This window comes from Oncorhynchus gorbuscha, linkage group LG10, assembly GCF_021184085.1.
Source record: "Oncorhynchus gorbuscha isolate QuinsamMale2020 ecotype Even-year linkage group LG10, OgorEven_v1.0, whole genome shotgun sequence".
Taxonomy (NCBI): Eukaryota; Metazoa; Chordata; class Actinopteri; order Salmoniformes; family Salmonidae; genus Oncorhynchus; species Oncorhynchus gorbuscha.
Genome location: NC_060182.1, coordinates 29,447,860 through 29,467,831, shown reverse-complemented (window position 1 = coordinate 29,467,831; position 19,972 = coordinate 29,447,860). Strand labels below are relative to the sequence as shown.

General features: G+C 42.7%; 1 protein-coding gene and 1 long non-coding RNA gene across 3 annotated transcripts; one reads left to right on the top strand and one right to left on the bottom strand.

The window, feature by feature from the left end:
- Positions 1 to 650: 650 nt before the first annotated feature.
- mad2l2 (mitotic arrest deficient 2 like 2) lies at positions 651 to 7,013 on the bottom strand. 2 transcript variants are annotated; one of them, XM_046364314.1, is made up of 9 exons: positions 6,911 to 7,013; positions 6,692 to 6,741; positions 6,463 to 6,581; positions 6,298 to 6,369; positions 6,056 to 6,156; positions 2,358 to 2,452; positions 1,984 to 2,057; positions 1,740 to 1,832; positions 651 to 1,601 (listed from the first exon to the last, which is right to left on the bottom strand). In XM_046364314.1, the coding sequence occupies exons 2-9, from the start codon at positions 6,729 to 6,731 to the stop codon at positions 1,560 to 1,562; spliced, it is 636 nt and encodes a 211-aa protein (XP_046220270.1). In that variant the 5' UTR covers positions 6,732 to 6,741; positions 6,911 to 7,013; the 3' UTR covers positions 651 to 1,559. The 2 variants fall into 2 exon arrangements, with proteins under 2 accessions (XP_046220270.1, XP_046220271.1); XM_046364315.1 differs by lacking the exon at positions 6,911 to 7,013 and having other exon boundaries at positions 6,692 to 6,904.
- A 10,598-nt stretch (positions 7,014 to 17,611) lies between these two features.
- Positions 17,612 to 19,720, top strand: LOC124045083. The gene is made up of 3 exons (XR_006840780.1): positions 17,612 to 17,798; positions 18,320 to 18,459; positions 18,669 to 19,720. It is a non-coding gene; the product is annotated as an uncharacterized LOC124045083 (long non-coding RNA).
- The last annotated feature ends 252 nt before the right edge of the window (positions 19,721 to 19,972 follow it).

Here is a 19,972-nt window from a genome sequence, read left to right as displayed (position 1 = left end):
AAAACCTTTGGCCACGACTGTACACTAGATGCTTTAGACCCTAGCATGGGTAACACTTCATAATAAAGTTAAAACATTTATTAGGCATGCAGAGTTCTCACCAAATGTTAAGCTAGTTATTTACACAAACACGTTTAAATTACGTATTAATGATTCGTAACATAAGATAATTTATAAAGATGTTTAATATAGGTCCTTATAAACCGTTCCCTAATCATTAGCAGTCTTTTTGCAGTCACTAATCGAAATAATTTCATCTACAGTGCATCTAATATTGTAACACACTACATAAAGTAGACAAAATATAGACACATGAATATAGGAATTAACGTTCATTTTAAATGAACAGGATGAAAAGCTAATACAATAAAACAGTAAAACCAAAGAACAATAAAATGATTGAAAGAAGGCGTGTTTGATATACAACCCTCAATGGTATTGTAGATACCCCTACCTGTATTCTCCATCACATAATAAACAGAGCAAGTGCACTTCTGTCAAGTCAAATGTTGTTTGCATTGTACTCAGTCCGTCCATTAGATTTACAAACCCTCCTTGTGTTAAGCAATTCTAATCAGTATCCGAGATTTAAGGAACTGTTTTGTAAGGTGCATTACAGTGCAATGGAACATAACTTGACAACAAAAGTATTACAGTCTACTAAACATATTTATTTAAGTAGAATGCATTATGAAAAAACAAAACTCAAATATTAAAATCAAAAACGCTAAATCTACATTTATTCACAAAGCATTTTTGCAGTTTGGGTTGAGTACTTTCTCATGGACCATGTCAATGTTCAACACTTACAATATCAAACCATGCAACCTGTTTGGTCATCCCTGTTATTGACTGTCTAGAATCAGGGCTATCCAACTCTGTTCATCGAGAGCTGCCGTCCAGGAACTGGGTTAGAGAGCCCTGGTCTAGAACTTTAACCAGGTAGACCGTATCCACCTGAGACTGCCCCAAAAAACATGTTTTAGTGAACACAATAATTAACATCATAGTGTAAACATAGCTTCATACAACACAAAAGGGCTGCATTTAGACAGGCAGCCAAATGCAGATCTTTTTGTCACTAATTGCTCTTTTGTTTAACCAGATCAGCTCTGAAAAAAGATCTGTCAAGAGATGTGATTGGTCAAAAGACCAATTAGGGGAAAATATATCAGTATTGGGCTGCTTGTGTAAACGCAGCCTATGGTACATTTAAACATTGCTTTATACACCAACTGGAAACAAATAGAATGGGAACAAAAGTGCCCACTATACCACAGATCATTCCCCTTAGGCTTTGCTGTAATAACTATGTACATACTAAATGATTTTCATTGTGATGAGCAATGATACAGTGCTGAACCGATAACTGACTCTGCATATCCCCTCTTGCCAAGTCAAACTATGACAAAAAAACAGTATTTTTCTCAAAGTTTTCACAGTTCAAGCATTAGAATGAAGATCCAGAGATCCCCACTTTCCCAAATGCGCACCTCAACTAGTTGATTATTGTGGCAGCTGCAGTGCAGAGATTGCCATCTTTTTAAGTCGAGCTTGATCTATGAAGCCTTTTGTGCCCTCTCCTCCACATACAGTTGCATCTAAACAAAGAAAATATGTTGTGACATACAAATTTTACACAACATGAAATTATTCACATTCAAACAATATTACCGTCTATTAGTATGGGCTTTCATACAAGTGTCGTAATCTTCACAAAGAACCATGCCATTGCTTACTTTCACAATGTCTGATGTCATGGTCTTCAGGGGTATGAGCCTGGGCTCCTGCATGTGTACTTCCTGCTCATCTGCAACTATCCATGGAAAATCCTGGAGGGGAACATGACAACATCACATGTGGAGTGTACAGGCCCACACACTAGAATACAACATATATGATTGAATGCAGGTACACAAACAAGTCAGTGTATTACAATAAACACATACAGTATTGAAACGTCATGTTTGTGACAACACTGACCTTGATGACCTGCACCTTCTCCATGTTGCGGGTGGCAGCCTCCCTGGTGTGGACCAGCACTGTAAACGTACATCCTGGGACAGTGGAAAGTAAATAGACATATTACAATACTATGACTGCTGCTAGACAACAACTTAACAGAAATTGTATACTGTATGTATAATGTGTATTATTATATTGTATAATAACAGGGCACATTTGGAAAAGAGACCTAGGTCTCAATATGACTTCCCTGTCAAAACAAAGGTAAATTATATATATATATATAAAACATTTGTTTGGGAACGCAAGACTTATATAGCAGCAGACCTCCAGCTATCGATTTTCACACAGAGATGTTTCTCACTGAGTGTCTCTCCATTCTTCCATCTTACCCGGTGGGTTGTTTTCCAGAACTGCATCACATACACTGATCTTCAGGATAACCGCCCTCAGTAACTGTTCCACGTGTGACAGCAATGTATCAGAGCTGTAGAGCCAGAAGAGTAACTAGTATAAGCTCAAGGTATCGAAAAGGGCAATCCAACAACAAACCATATTAAATCAAATACAATTGTATTCGGCGCATGTGACAAATACAACAGGTGTAGACTTCACCTCGAAATGCTTAATTACGAGCCCTAAAAAGTATGAACATTTGAGAAAAAAAACATAACGGAAAATAGTAACACATTAAAATAACAAGGCTACATACAAGGAGTAATGGTACAGAGTCAATGTGTTTGGGGTACAAGGTAGTTGGTGATTGAGGTAATATGTACATGTAGATAGGGGTAAAAGTGACTAGGCAATCAGGATAGATAGTAGCATTAGAGTGTGTGAAGAGTGTGTCTATGTGTGAGTATGTGGCGTCAATATGCATGTGTTTTGTGTGTGTGAGCATATGTAGTGCGCGTGTGTGTTTGTTGGAGTGGCAGAGTAGTGTGTGAGTAGATTCCAGTGAGTGTACATAGAGCCAGTGTACATAGAGCCAGTGTACCAGAGTCAGTGTACATAGAGCCAGTGTACATAGAGCCAGTGTACATAGAGCCAGTGTACATAGAGCCAGTGTACCAGAGCCAGTGTACATAGAGTCAGTGTACAGAGAGCCAGTGTACATAGAGCCAGTGTACATAGAGCCAGTGTACATAGAGCCAGTGTACATAGAGCCAGTGTACATAGAGCCAGTGTACATAGAGCCAGTGTACATAGAGCCAGTGTACCAGAGTCAGTGTACATAGAGCCAGTGTACCAGAGTCAGTGTACATAGAGCCAGTGTACCAGAGTCAGTGTACATAGAGCCAGTGTACATAGAGCCAGTGTACATAGAGCCAGTGTACATAGAGCCAGTGTACATAGAGCCAGTGTACATAGAGCCAGTGTACATAGAGCCAGTGTACATAGAGCCAGTGTACATAGAGCCAGTGTACATAGAGCCAGTGTACATAGAGCCAGTGCACCAGAGTCAGTGAAACTAAAAAAGGGGACAATGCAAATAGTCCAGGTGGGCATTTGAATAACTGTTCAACAGTCTTATGGCTTGGGGGTAAAAGCTGTTCAGGATCCTTTTGGTCCCAGACTTGGCGCTCCAGTACCGCTGCTGTGCAGTAGCAGAGAGAACAGTCTATGACTTGGGTGGCTGGAGTCTTTGAAAAAGGTTTGGGCCTTCGTCTGAAACCGCCTGGTACAGAGGTCCTGGACGGCAGGGAGCTTGGTCCCAGTGATGTACTGGGCCGTACGAACTACCTTCTGTAGCGCATTACGGACGGATGCCAAGCCATTGCAGCCAGTCAAGATGGTCTCATTGGTGCAGCTGTATAACCTTTTGAGGATGTATTTCAACCTTCAACCTTCTGAGGGGGAAGAGGTGTTGTCATGCCCTATTCACAACTGTGTTGGTGTTTGGACCATGATAGGTCCTTAGTGATGTGGACACAGAGGAACTTGAAGCTCTCGACCCACTCCACTACAGCCCTGTTGATGTGAATGGGGGTGTGCTCAGTCCTCCATTTCCTGTAGTCCATGATCAGCTCCTTTGTCTTGCTGACGTTGAGGGAGAGGTTGTTGTCCTGGTACCACACTGCTAGGTGTCTGACCTCCTCCCGGTAGGTGGTCTCATCATTGTCAGTGATAAGGCCTACCACAATCGTATCATCTGCAAACCGAATGATGGTGTTGGAGTTGTGCGCGCCACAGTCGTGGGTGAACAGGGGGTACAGGAGGGGACTAAGCATGCACCCCTGAGGGTCATCACCTGGGGGCTACACATCAGGGGCTGCCCATCCAGGTGCAGAGGGAGATGTTCAGTCCCGCGGTCCTGAGCTTAATGATGAGCTTAAAGGAGAACTATGGTGTTGAACGTGATGAGCAGTAGTCAATGAACACCATTCTCACATTGGTGTTCCTTTTGTCCATGTGGGAAAAGGGCAATGTGGAGTGCAATATAGATTGCATCAGAGATTGCATCATCTGTGGATCTGTTGGGGCGGTATGCGAATAAGAGTAGGTCTAGGGTGTCTGGGATGATGGTGTTGATGTAAGCCATGACCAGCCTTTCAAAGTATTTTATGGCTACAGATTATTTTATTTCACCTTTATTTAACCAGGTAGGCTAGTTGAGTACAAATTCTCATTTGCAACAATCGATGGCGGTTATGATATCGTTTAAAGAAGGTTGTTTAGGACCTTGAGCGTGGCTGAGGTGCACTCATGACCAGCTCTGAAACCAGATTGCATATTGGAGAATGTACGGTGAGATTCAAAGTAGTCGGTAATCTGTTTGTTAACTTTGCTTTCAAAGACCTTAGAAAGGCAGGGTAGGATAGATATAGGTCTGTAGCAGTTTAGGTCTAGAGTGTCTCCCCCTTTGAAAAGGGGGATGACCGCGGCAGCTTTCCAATCTTTGGGAATCTCAGACGATACGAAAGAGAGTTTGATCAGGCTAGTAATAGGGGTTGCAACAATTGCGGCAGATAATTTTAGAAAGAGAGGATCCAGATTATCTAGCCCGGCTGATTTGTAGGGGTCCAGATTTTGCAGCTCTTTCAGAACATAAGCTATCTGGATTTAGGTAAAGGAGAAGTGGGGAGGTTTGGGCAAGTTGCTGTGGAGAGCGCAGGGCAGTTGACCGGGGTAGGGGTAGCCAGGTGAAAAGCATGGCCAGCTGTAGAAAAATGCTTACTGAAATTCTCAATTATTGTGGATTTATCAGTAGTGACAGTGTCTCCTAGCCTCAGTGCAGTGGGTAGCTGGGAGAAGGTGCTCTTATTCTCCGTGGACTTTATAGTGTCCCAGGACCTTTTTGAGTTTGTACTACAGGATGCACATTTCTGATTGAAAAAGCTAGCCTTAGCCTTCCTAACTGCCTGTGTATATTGGTTCCTAACTTCCCTGAAAAGTTGCATATCACCGGGGCAATTCGATGCTAATGCAGAACGCCACAGGATGTTTTTATGCTGGTCAAGGGCAGACAGGTCTGGAGTGAACCATGGGCTATATCTATTCCTGGTTCAAATCTTTTTTAATGGAGCATGCTTATTTAAGATGGTGGGGAAGGCAATTTTAAAGAATAACCAGGCATCCTCTACTGACGGGATGAGGTCAATATCATTCCAGGATACCCCGGCCAGGTCGATTAGAAAGGCCTGTTCGCTGAAGTGTTTTAGGGAGATGTGAGTGCTACTGGACAAAAAGTAATTTAGACACATTACCTTGGCGTTCTTGGGGACAGGGACTACGGTGGTCTGCTTGAAACATGTAGGTATTAAAGACTAGGGTTGTCATGATGCCATTATCGTGATACAACGATACTGGATTTTCCATGGCAAAAAGGAAAACACAAAGCAGACGAAACACTTTGGTCCTTTAAAAAAAAATCTACTGTACATAAAATATTATGTTCTATATCTTGGAAAATGAATGTGATTCTGGGTGACAACATAAAGCTTTCCAACATTAAGACTATTTTCCTCAGAAACTGTTGCCCGTTTCACGTTTTTTTCCCTTGCCATGACACATCGGAGTATCGCAATACTGGTATCGTGACAACCCTATCAGAGAAGTTGAACATGTCAGTGAAGATATATACACTCACCTGATGGATAAAAGAGGAGGCTGTGAAATCTCAAAGACAAATCTCTCAACTGGATGATGCTCTTTGTCCATGATGACCACAACCACTTTTTCTGCATCATTCTGAGGGAGAAATGTAGAACTTCATGCGAGTAATATGTACTCAAAAAAAGGTGTGCCCTCATGCAATAACATATTTAGCATGGTGAGCCATTGGGTTTGCAAAACTATGTCAATCATATGTAGACTAATGTATTCTCTCACCTTCTCAATGAGGGGTTTTACACAGTGAAGAGTATCATGGATGTATTGGTTCAGCTCTGGGTGGCATGACATCTAGAAGGTAATGCAACATAAGTGATGGATATTTTGCAGATAACCGTTAATAGTAGCTGAATAGTTATTACCCCGGTGATATTATAACCTTACCTGTACAGGTACATTGTATTTCTTTCTCTTCTGGAATATTCCAGATGGGTACACCTCTCGTACATAGAGGATGAGATGAATAGCCACTTCCAAAAACTCACACAAGATGTCAGCCACCACTGCAAAATAAGACAAGCAGTAACGAAGCTTGAGTCTATATGAAAATGAAATTGTTAATTGAAATGCACATTTTACAGGTCGATGTAAAATAATTTATATAGCTAGCTACCTTGTCCAAAATTGAGGTCTTGTCTTGTTAGCGTTGTCATTTTCTGGTGGCTGAGAGATGAGAACACAAATAATGTCAATGATATGAGGCGAACGTTTCAAACGTCAAAAAAAGGAATTGCAACATGGAACAATTCAACCTCTGAAAAACGTAAGACTGTCGTTTGTAAATCTGTTCTCAGAATTTAATCATAATATACAGCAAAGATGCGAATAATACCTGCAACGTCTGTATATTTGTTTACATCCAATGCTTCTTGTCGTCGCTTGGTTATGACGTTTAAATGGCGCACACTGATATCTTGAAAACACACTAGTTGACGTATTGTGTGCGCTGTGTTGAAACCTCCGTTCCCCCATCTTGGCACTCCCCCACCACTGTAAAGACATATTTCGGAAGCTATAGAATACATTTATTAATTTCTACATTCGTTTTGCCACATTTATTATATTACAGATCCCTTAATTAATGCATACCTTAAAATTATAGTATGTGATCTAAGCATATGCATATGCTTAGCTCACATATATACAGTACCAGTCAAAAGTTTGAACACACCTACTTATTCAATGATTTTTCACTATTTTTTACATTGTAGAATAACAGTGAAGACACCAAAACCATGAAATAACACATATGGAATTATCCAGTAACCCAAAAAGTGTTAAACAAATCCAAATATGTTTTATATGTGAGATTCTTCAAAGTAGCCACCCTTTGCATCGATGACAGCTTTGCACACTCTTGGCATTCTGTCAACCAGTTTCATGAGAAGTCACCTGGAATACATTTCAATGAACAGGTGTGCCTTGTTAAAAGTTCATTTGTGGAATTGCTTTCCTTCTTTATGCATTTGAGCCAATCAGTTGTGTTGTGACAAGGTTGGGGTGGTATACAGAAGACAGTCCTATTTTGGTAAAAGACCAAGTCCATGTTATAGCAAGAACAGCTCAAATAAGCAAAGAAAAATCACAGGCCATCATAGCTTTTAGACATAAAGGTCAGTCAATACGGAGCATTTCAAGAACTTTGAACGTTTCTTCAAGTGAAAAAAACATCAAGCGTTATGATGAAACTGGTTCTCGAAGGACCGCCACAGGAATGGAAGACCTAGAGTTACCTCTGCTGCAGAGGAGAAGTTCATTAAGAGTTACCAGCCTCAGAAATTGCAGCCCAAATAAATGCTTCACAGAGTTCAAATAACAAACACATCTCAATATTAACTGTTCAGAGTAGACTGCCCTTAATCAGGCCTTCATGGTTGAATTGCTGCAAAGAAACCACTACTAAAAAGACAACAATAAGAAGAAGATACTTGCTTGGGCCAAGAAATACGGTGAAAATCTGTCCTTTCGTTTGATGAGTCCAAATTTGAGATTTTTGGTTCCAATAGCCGTGACTTTGTGAGACGCAGAGTAGGTGAACAGATGATCTCCGCATGTGTGGTTCCCACCGTGAAGCATGGAGAAGGAGGTGTGATGGTGCTTTGCTGGTGACACTGTCAGTGATTTATTTAGAATTCAAGGCACACTTAACCAGCATGGCTACCACAGCATAATGCAGCAATACGCCATCCCATCTGGTTTGCGGTTAGTGGTACTATCATTTGTTTTTCAACGGTTACTACATGATTCTATATGTGTTATTTCATTTTTAAATTTATTTATTTAACCTTTATTTAACCAGGAAGGGCTCATTGAGATTTAAAATCTATTTTTCAAGAGCGTCCTGGCCAAGATAGGCAGCACCAAGTCATTACAAAAATTACAGACAAACAACAAGAAAAACTACAAGTAATCTAGTAAAAACCATAGAATTCACAAGAGTATAACAAAATCAAAAACAGCAAATTCAAAACATTGATAGATCAGTGTCATGTTTGTCATTTATTATCATGTCTTGTCCCTGTGCTCCCCATGCTATTCGTTTCCCTCTGCTGGTCTTATTTGGTTCTTTCCCTCCTTCTATCCCTCTCTCTCCCCCTCCCTCTCTCACTCTCTCGCTCTCTCTTCTCTCTATCGTTCCGTTCCTGCTCCCAGCTGTTCCTATTCCCCTAATCATCATTTAGTCTTCCCACACCTGTTCCCGATCCTTTCCCCTGATTAGAGTCCCTATTTATTCCTTTGTGATCCGTTCCTGTCCCGTCGGTTCCTTGTATTGTATTCACCATGCTGTGATTGCGTTTCGCCCTGTCCTGTCGTGTTTTTGCTGTGATTGTGTATCGCCCTGTCCTGTCGTGTTTTTTTGCCTTCATCAGATGCTGCGTGTGAGCAGGTGTCTCTGTCGACTACGGCCTGCGCCTACCCGAAGCGACCTGCAGTCTGTGGCCGCTTCTCCAGTTATTTCCCCTCTACAAGTCTAGAGGATTTCTGTTATTCCCTGTTTGGACTTATATAAACTCTGTTTCTGTTAAGTCGCTTTTGGGTCCTCTTTCACCTGCATGACAGAAGGAACCGACCAAGGAATGGACCCAGCGACTTCAGACGCTCGTTACACTGCCGTCGAGATCCAAGGAGCCATGCTCGGCAGACACGAGCAGGAATTGTCTGCTGCTCGCCATGCCGTGGAAAACCTGGCTGCTCAGGTTTCCGACCTCTCTGGACAGTTCCAGAGTCTACGTCTCGTGCCACCTGTTACTTCCTGGCCTGCCGAGCCTCCAGAACCTAGGGTTAATAACCCACCTTGCTACTCCGGGCAGCCCACTGAGTGCCGCTCCTTTCTCACGCAGTGTGAGATTGTGTTCTCTCTCCAACCCAACACATACTCTAGAGAGAGAGCTCGGGTTGCTTACGTCATTTCACTCCTTACTGGCCGGGCTCGAGAATGGGGCACAGCTATCTGGGAGGCAAGGGCTGATTGCTCTAACAAATTCCAGAACTTTAAAGAGGAGATGATTCGGGTTTTTGACCGTTCAGTTTTTGGTGGGGAGGCTTCTAGGGCCCTGGCTTCCTTATGCCAAGGTGAACGGTCCATAACGGATTATTCCATTGAGTTTCGCACTCTTGCTGCCTCTAGTGAGTGGAACGAGCCGGCGCTGCTCGCTCGTTTTCTGGAGGGACTCCACGCAGTGGTTAAGGATGAGATTCTCTCCCGGGAGGTTCCTTCAGATGTGGACTCTTTGATTGCTCTCGCCATCCGCATAGAACGACGGGTAGATCTTCGTCACCGGGCTCGTGGAAGAGAGCTCGCATCAACGGTGTTTCCCTGCTCCGCATCGCAACCATCTCCCTCCTCTGGCTTTGAGACTGAGCCCATGCAGCTGGGAGGGATTCGCATCTCGAATAAGGAGAGGGAACGGAGGATCACCAACCGCCTGTGCCTCTATTGCGGAGTTGCTGGACATTTTGTTAATTCATGTCCAGTAAAAGCCAGAGCTCATCTGTAAGCGGAGGGCTACAGGTGAGCGCAACTACTCAAGTCTCTCCATCAAGGTCCTGTACTACTTTGTCGGTCCACCTACGCTGGACCGGTTCGGGTGCTACATGTAGTGCCTTGATAGACTCTGGGGCTGAGGGTTGTTTCATGGACGAAGCATGGGTTCGGAAACATGACATTCCTTTCAGAGAGTTAGATAAGCCTACGCCCATGTTCGCCTTAGATGGTAGTCATCTTCCCAGTATCAGATTTGAGACACTACCTTTAACCCTCACAGTATCTGGTAACCACAGTGAGACTATTTCTTTTTTGATTTTCCGTTCACCGTTTACACCTGTTGTTTTGGGTCATCCCTGGCTAGTATGTCATAATCCTTCTATTAATTGGTCTAGTAATTCTATCCTATCCTGGAACGTTTCTTGTCATGTGAAGTGTTTAATGTCTGCCATCCCTCCCGTTTCTTCTGTCCCTACTTCTCAGGAGGAACCTGGCGATTTGACAGGAGTGCCGGAGGAATATCATGATCTGCGCACGGTCTTCAGTCGGTCCCGAGCCAACTCCCTTCCTCCTCACCGGTCGTATGATTGTAGTATTGATCTCCTTCCGGGGACCACTCCTCCTCGAGGTAGACTATACTCTCTGTCGGCTCCCGAACGTAAGGCTCTCGAGGATTATTTGTCTGTGTCTCTTGACGCCGGTACCATAGTGCCTTCTTCCTCTCCGGCCGGGGCGGGGTTCTTTTTGTTAAGAAGAAGGACGGTACTCTGCGCCCCTGCGTGGATTATCGAGGGCTGAATGACATAACGGTTAAGAATCGTTATCCGCTTCCCCTTATGTCATCAGCCTTCGAGATTCTGCAGGGAGCCAGGTGCTTTACTAAGTTGGACCTTCGTAACGCTTACCATCTCGTGCGCATCAGAGAGGGGGACGAGTGGAAAACGGCGTTTAACACTCCGTTAGGGCATTTTGAGTACCGGGTTCTGCCGTTCGGTCTCGCCAATGCGCCAGCTGTTTTTCAGGCATTAGTTAATGATGTTCTGAGAGACATGCTGAACATTTTTGTTTTTGTCTATCTTGACGATATCCTGATTTTTTCTCCGTCACTCGAGATTCATGTTCAGCACGTTCGACGTGTTCTACAGCGCCTTTTAGAGAATTGTCTCTACGTAAAGGCTGAGAAGTGCTCTTTTCATGCCTCCTCCGTTACTTTTCTCGGTTCCGTTATTTCCGCTGAAGGCATTCAGATGGATTCCGCTAAGGTCCAAGCTGTCAGTGATTGGCCCGTTCCAAGGTCACGTGTCGAGTTGCAGCGCTTTTTAGGTTTCGCTAATTTCTATCGGCGTTTCATTCGTAATTTCGGTCAAGTTGCTGCCCCTCTCACAGCTCTTACTTCTGTCAAGACGTGTTTTAAGTGGTCCGGTTCCGCCCAGGGAGCTTTTGATCTTCTAAAAGAACGTTTTACGTCCGCTCCTATCCTCGTTACTCCTGACGTCACTAGACAATTCATTGTCGAGGTTGACGCTTCAGAGGTAGGCGTGGGAGCCATTCTATCCCAGCGCTTCCAGTCTGACGATAAGGTTCATCCTTGCGCTTATTTTTCTCATCGCCTGTCGCCATCTGAGCGCAACTATGATGTGGGTAACCGTGAACTGCTCGCCATCCGCTTAGCCCTAGGCGAATGGCGACAGTGGTTGGAGGGGGCGACCGTTCCTTTTGTCGTTTGGACAGACCATAAGAACCTTGAGTACATCCGTTCTGCCAAACGACTTAATGCCCGTCAAGCTCGTTGGGCGTTGTTTTTCGCTCGTTTCGAGTTTGTGATTTCTTACCGTCCGGGTAGCAAGAACACCAAGCCTGATGCCTTATCCCGTCTGTTTAGTTCTTCTGTGGCTTCTACTGATCCCGAGGGGATTCTTCCTTATGGGCGTGTTGTCGGGTTAACAGTCTGGGGAATTGAAAGACAGGTTAAGCAAGCACTCACGCACACTGCGTCGCCGCGCGCTTGTCCTAGTAACCTCCTTTTCGTTCCTGTTTCCACTCGTCTGGCTGTTCTTCAGTGGGCTCACTCTGCCAAGTTAGCGGGTCATCCCGGTGTTCGAGGCACTCTTGCGTCTATTCGCCAGCGCTTTTGGTGGCCGACTCAGGAGCGTGACACGCGCCGTTTCGGCCGTGGCTGCTTGTTCGGACTGCGCGCAGACTAAGTCGGGTAACTCTCCTCCTGCCGGTCGTCTCAGACCGCTCCCATTCCTTCTCGACCATGGTCTCACATTGCCTTAGACTTCATTACCGGTCTGCCTTTGTCTGCGGGGAAGACTGTGATTCTGACGGTTGTCGATAGGTTCTCTAAGGCGGCACATTTCATTCCCCTCGCTAAACTTCCTTCCGCTAAGGAGACGGCACAAATCATTATTGAGAATGTATTCAGAATTCATGGCCTCCCGTTAGACGCCGTTTCAGACAGAGGCCCGCAATTCACGTCACAGTTTTGGAGGGAGTTCTGTCGTTTGATTGGTGCGTCCGTCAGTCTCTCTTCCGGGTTTCATCCCCAGTCTAACGGTCAAGCAGAGAGGGCCAATCAGACGATTGGTCGCATACTACGCAGCCTTTCTTTCAGAAACCCTGCGTCTTGGGCAGAACAGCTCCCCTGGGCAGAATACGCTCACAATTCGCTTCCTTCGTCTGCTACCGGGTTATCTCCGTTTCAGAGTAGTCTGGGTTACCAGCCTCCTCTGTTCTCATCCCAGCTTGCCGAGTCCAGCGTTCCCTCCGCTCAAGCGTTTGTCCAACGTTGTGAGCGCACCTGGAGGAGGGTGAGGTCTGCACTTTGCCGTTACAGGGCACAGACGGTGAGAGCCGCCAATAAACGCAGGATTAAGAGTCCAAGGTATTGTTGCGGCCAGAGAGTGTGGCTTTCCACTCGCAACCTTCCTCTTACGACAGCTTCTCGTAAGTTGACTCCGCGGTTCATTGGTCCGTTCCGTGTCTCCCAGGTCGTCAATCCTGTCGCTGTGCGACTGCTTCTTCCGCGACATCTTCGTCGCGTCCATCCTGTCTTCCATGTCTCCTGTGTTAAGCCCTTTCTTCGCACCCCGTTCGTCTTCCCTCCCCCCTCCCGTCCTTGTCGAGAGCGCACCTATTTACAAGGTACATAAGATTATGGACATGCGTTCTCGGGGACGGGGTCACCAATACCTAGTGGATTGGGAGGGTTACGGTCCTGAGGAGAGGAGTTGGGTTCCGTCTCGGGACGTGCTGGACCGTTCACTCATCGATGATTTCCTCCGTTGCCGCCAGGATTCCTCCTCGAGTGCGCCAGGAGGCGCTCGGTGAGTGGGGGTACTGTCATGTTTGTCATTTATTATCATGTCTTGTCCCTGTGCTCCCCATGCTATTCGTTTCCCTCTGCTGGTCTTATTTGGTTCTTTCCCTCCTTCTATCCCTCTCTCTCCCCCTCCCTCTCTCACTCTCTCGCTCTCTCTTCTCTCTATCGTTCCGTTCCTGCTCCCAGCTGTTCCTATTCCCCTAATCATCATTTAGTCTTCCCACACCTGTTCCCGATCCTTTCCCCTGATTAGAGTCCCTATTTATTCCTTTGTGATCCGTTCCTGTCCCGTCGGTTCCTTGTATTGTATTCACCATGCTGTGATTGCGTTTCGCCCTGTCCTGTCGTGTTTTTGCTGTGATTGTGTATCGCCCTGTCCTGTCGTGTTTTTTTGCCTTCATCAGATGCTGCGTGTGAGCAGGTGTCTCTGTCGACTACGGCCTGCGCCTACCCGAAGCGACCTGCAGTCTGTGGCCGCTTCTCCAGTTATTTCCCCTCTACAAGTCTAGAGGATTTCTGTTATTCCCTGTTTGGACTTATATAAACTCTGTTTCTGTTAAGTCGCTTTTGGGTCCTCTTTCACCTGCATGACAATCAGGGTATCAGTCTCAAGATCATTCATCAGTGATTTAAAAATACCAATCAGGACAAGTTCTTCCAGTTGAAAAGTATTTTGTAAGGCGTTCCAAGACGATGGCGCAGAGTACATTAAAAGCCCTTTTACCAAATTCAGTTCGGACATTTGGAACAGTTAGCAGGATAAAGTCCAGCGAACGAAGAGATTACCCACCACATTTCTGAACAATAGAAATGCACAAATAAAAAGGTTGTAAACACAAAATGGCTTTGTAAATGAAAGTATACCAGTGCCTGAGCCTATGAGTGACTAGAGAAGGCCAGCCAACCCTGGTATACAAAGTGCAGTGGTGCGTAAGGGTTTTGCAGTTTAAAATAAATCTCAAAGTGCCATGGTAAAGGGTGTCAAGTGATCTCAAACACTGAGCGGAAGCATTCATATATAAAATATCTCCATAGTTGTCACACCCTGGCCATAAAGAGGCTTTTATTCTCTATTTTGGTTAGGCCAGGGTGTGACTAGGGTGGTCATTCTATGTTCCTTATTCTATGTTTTTGTATTGCTTTGTTTTTGGACGGGTATGGTTCTCAATCAGGGACAGCTGTCTATCGTTGTCTCTGATTGAGAACCATACTTAGGTAGCTCTTGCCCACATGGGTTTTGTGGGTAGTTGCTTTCTGTTTTTGTGTCTGCACCAGACAGAACTGTTTCGGTCGTTGTTTTGTTAATCAGTGTTCAGTTCCATTAATAAAAGGATGAATACGTACCACACTGCACGTTGGTCCTCACCTTCTTCATACGACGACCGTTACAATAGTCCAGTAAGGGTATTAAATGTAGCTGATAATAGCCTCCTTCTGGCTTCAAATGAAAAACAGGCCTTATTCCTAAAATAAAATCCCAATTTCAGCTTCAATTTTTTTGTAAGTTGTTGAATATGCAATTTAAAAGAGAGGCCGCCATCAATTAAAATTCCAAGATATTTGTATGAGGTTACAACCTCAATCTCCTTGCCCTGACAGGTAGTAATAGGTGAAAGGTGCAGAGGTCTATTTCTTGCTTTAGAAAACACCGTTAGTGTAGTTTTGTCAGTATTGAGGATAAGCTTCAATTGACACAAGGTATGTTGAACAGTATAAAAAGTGGTTTGTAAGTTCTGGAAAGCTTTTGTAAGAGATGAGGCACAAAAGTAAATAACAGTATCATCAGCATAAAAATGAAGTTGTGCATTTTGGACATTTTTGTCTAAATCATTTATATAAATACAGAGTACAGAGCCTTGGGGCACACCATTAATGACAGACAATTTAACAGACATAAGCCCATCAAATTGAGTACACTGAGTTCTATCATACAGATAGTTAGCAAACCATGCAACTGCATGCTCTGAAAGACCTACACTCGACAATCTCTGCATTAGCATAGCATGATCAACTGTATCAAAAGCCTTAGAGAGATCAATAAAAAGTGAGACACAGTGCTATTTTTTGTCAAGGGTTTTGATGTCTTCACTATTATTCTACCAGGTAGAAAATAGTACAAATTAAGAAAAACTCTTGAATGAGCAGGTTTTGTATAAAACCATTTAAATTAAAGTATACTTTTTTTTGATTACTGTTACTGTCCCTACCACAAAAATATATATACTTAAAATAGATATAATTTTGTCCTTGAAACATTGATTTGAAATACTGTATAATTCCATGAATTTCTATGGGGGACTGCTCCTACTGGGGAATGCCAAATTATGGCCGACAGGTTGTTTCAAAGCCTCTCAATGGCCAATATACTGTATAGCATCAGCAATCCAGGGTTATATCCATCATTAGCGCACAAAAATAGCCAATGCACAAAAATGACTACACTTTTGAGCTCCATGGGGGCATTCTCATGTGGTAGAGAGAATCCCCTGGTCACCTATAGAGACCTGCTAAGAGGAAGGATGTTAAGTTCCACATGCCTTTCAATGCATGACTTTGAACACCTTGAAATGTATTTGTTGTAAGAAATGTGCAATATAAATAAAGTTTGATTTGATTGATGACATTACAGCAGTAGAATAGAGGACAAGTGCAGTTTTTCCATAAACTAATTGATAACTTGGGATTTTATCACTTGACATATAAATCATATAGTGGGAAGGATCCTACAAATTAAGACTGTGTGAATGCATGTACCACTTCAAATAAGCAAATACAGTTCCTTTGAATATTTGTCTCTGGTCATGAAACTACAACACAGGTTGGATGTCTAAACAAAGACCATTCTGAATGTCAATAGATTTTTAGATCCCTTATGATCCATGACAACATTCTAGAACTGAGTTAACACTCATCTAAGTCTGGTATCCGGGGTAGTCTCGTTAATATTAATAACATTGATTAAGTGTCTCTTTCCTTGTAGAATATTGACAGCAGTATAGAACACATTGTATTGCTAAGATGCTCAAACGTAACATAATAGCTACACTCACCGACACAGGATAAACTTTATCCCTCATGCTGGCTCTGACTAAACCGGTAAGTTGCCCCTCACAATAGCTGCACTTCTCCACATGGCCATGGCCAGACTTTTAGTGGTCTTCCCCTTTTAATGCTCTAATCCTCATCCTTGAAAAATGTCATAAGGTCTGAAATAAAAGTCAACATACTGTACAAACAATTATCTAGGCTAAGTAATACAATATTATTTTTTTGATCTACTGTTCTACTAACTAGCTAGCTAAAGTGTTGTCAGTGGCTAGCTAAGACAGAGAAAGGAGACAGAAGAGGTTCAACACTTTATTAAATTAATTTTAATATAGCACATGGATTCATCATAGATTGGGCAAAGGTCTCTGATCGCGCTGGTGAATGGTATCTGACAATGTCGGCTAGAGATGACGTGAGGAGCTTCCTGCAGGAATTTGTAGTCTTACTGAGGTTTTCTCTGTAGCTAATTAGCATTTGTTTTAAAGTAAATTGAGGCAAATATATTGATAAAACTCACCTTGCCTGAGAGATAATTAAAGCGATTATCAAAACGTCACGCTAAGCTAAGCCTACACCAAACACATACTTAGTTTGAAGTGTTTGTAAAGTTCACTATGTGAAAAATGAATGGTGAAAAAACGACTCAAACCATCGAGAAGAATAAAATAATGTTTATCATCATTGGAAAGAGCCATATAACTACTATCGCATAAGCCTTATCAATTTATGACCAGGTGATGAATGCTGACCTTGATGAAATCATGAACTTTGTTCAAGGCTTCATAATTATAGAGCAAGAGGCACACTTTTCAAAACTATCTGCCTTCAGTCCTCGATAGAGCACAGTGCTGCTGACTGTATAATATAATAACTGACTTCCAGTTATTTTCAGGTTAATTTGAGTGACTAACGTGCTGACCACACTGCTTGCGTCACGTGAGCGAGCGTTGAAAAATAAATGTACACACATGTTATTCAATCATTGCACCCACACTGCTTGTGCTTGTCAACTAGTGTCTGCGTAGCCAGGCGCTCAAATAGAACTTGGTTCTTGAAGGGCTGCAAGTCCCGCCTCTCCCATCCCTTCATTGGTTTTTAGGAACATATACCGACGCGCCATCTCCTCATTGGTTTTTAGGAGCATATATCCACTTGGGTGATTGGAAGATAAACTGATGTCCAAACTCCAGTCCAGTTGGTGTGGGTAATGCACCTTAACGTTGTTTGCCAACCACCATATAAAGTCCAAAGAAGAAGAAGAAGCCTGAAGGAGGAGAGATTACTAGAAACAAAAACTTATCTGTGGATTAATTATATCCTTTTATCAGTGGATTAATTGTCGGAGGACCTTGTGCATTTCAGGTAAAATAACACCCAATGTTTATGTCCCAGGACAAATTATCTAGCAACAGCAAGCTAGCTAGCTAAATTGCCATAAATGTTTAATGCTTTTCGACCTGTCCCCAAATTATGGTTGGTTCAGAGTTCATTTTGATATTTCAACCTGAGTGTCCTGATCGCGTCTGGTGTGGGTGGACAAAATCAACATGCGGACGCGCTCGAGCGGTCTGGGCCGCATGTACTGTAACAACAGGAATAATTTCCAGCGGATAATTTTTGAGCAAGCAGATCAATGTCCCACAGCTCCAGACACCTGTTTTGAGTTTTAATGTGTCATATAAATACTTATTTTATGATACAATTACATATAATAAGATACACAAAATGTATTGACATTTAAGTTGGCCTGAATGGGAGGAGGGACTGAATTGGTCTAAATTGATTGTGATAAGACAATTGAAAGATGTGTAAAAATGTCTTATGAAGCTGTTACCTATTCTGTGTCCATATTGCCTAACTCCATCACTATCTTCTCTTCACAGGCTGTTGAAGAAGTATTTGCAGTATATAACATTCAGGGAAGAATGACTTCTGAAACAGACCCCAACACTGCTGGTGTTCAATACAACCGCTGGAATGAAGACAACATCAACCTGAATGTGGCTGGAACAGGTGTAACGGGGTAAGCTGTGAATAAGACACTTACTTTACTTTCAATTAAGGTGTATCACATTAAAATGATAGTCAGTGCACATTGTTTTTCCTCCATTAAATCCCATTTGATTAACTTCTCCACATTCTGACCTCTTGAGTTTACTGATAGTGTATGTAACTGACCCCAACAGTAATCACTGGCTATATTTATTACATGACATGTTCTGCTTATCAAAGGCAACAGGGTCTGCACTGGCAGCCTGGGCGTAGCTATCAAGGTGGCCGGAGCTTTGGCTGCACTAGTGGCTGTTTACATCATAGGATACCTCATTGGATATTACGCCCACAAATGCTGATCAGCCACTGACCGAAGGACCCTTGTTCAGAGAGGAAGGACCCTCAATGGATGGAATTATGTTATGTATCAATTATATGTTATGTATCAATTATATATGTTTTTTTAAATGACCAAATAATGGCTGTATGAGAGAATCAAAGATTATTGGAGCCACACTTTCAATAATAGTCAGGATGTTTTGTTTCCTTTTTTAGAAATGTTGGGATTGCAGTTTGCTTGTTGTAAAGTGATTTTACAGCTTCCCCACAGCTTTGTCTTTTATGTGAAATGCCAGGGCAAGTCCAAAAATATGAACAAAATGTTTGACTTTTGGTATTCAATATGTTCTTCTCAGTAAGTGATATTACAGTGCCTTCAGAAAGTATTCATACCCCTTGACCTATTCCACATTTTGTAGTGTTACATCCTGAATTTAAAATGGATTACATTTTTACCACATAATGACAAAGTGAAAACAGGTTTTGACAAAATGGTGCTCATTTATTGAAATACAGAAACATTTCATTTAGGTAAGTATCACACCCCTGAGTCAATACGTTAGAATCACCTTTGGCAGCGATGACAGCTGTGAGTCTTTCTGGGTAAGTCTCAAAGAGCTATGAACATCTGGATTTTTTAAATTCTTCAAGCTCCCTCAATTTGCTTGTTGATCATTTCTAAATACACTTTGACATTATGGGCTATTGTGTAAGCCAGTGACACAGAATCTCAATTTAATACATTTTAAATTCAGGCTATAACAACAAAATGTGGAAAACGTCAAGGGGTGTGAATACTTTGAGGGCACTGTATTAATTTCTGTAGTTTTAAGATTGTACTATTGGGCATGTTTTGTAAGCCTATTCAACTGTGCATCAAGGTCGTGTGGCTTCAATATTTATATGAAAGGAAACAGCGAATACTAATAGTAATAAAAAGGCAGTTGAAAATATCTTGATTCCATGTGTTATTCAAACAAGATGTTTTCCTCTTGAAAAGGACTGGAAACAATGTTATTCAGGTAGATGTACAATTGATTGTAATCATCTGCAAATATCAAACCTCATCTTTACAAAAATACAATTTAATATGTTTAGTGTCAGCCTTTTCTCACTTAAAATCTGCCAAGTCTGCAAAGAGAAATATCTTTATAATCAACCTATCATGCAGATTTTTAAAAATCCTGTGCATTTGAGCCCTGGAG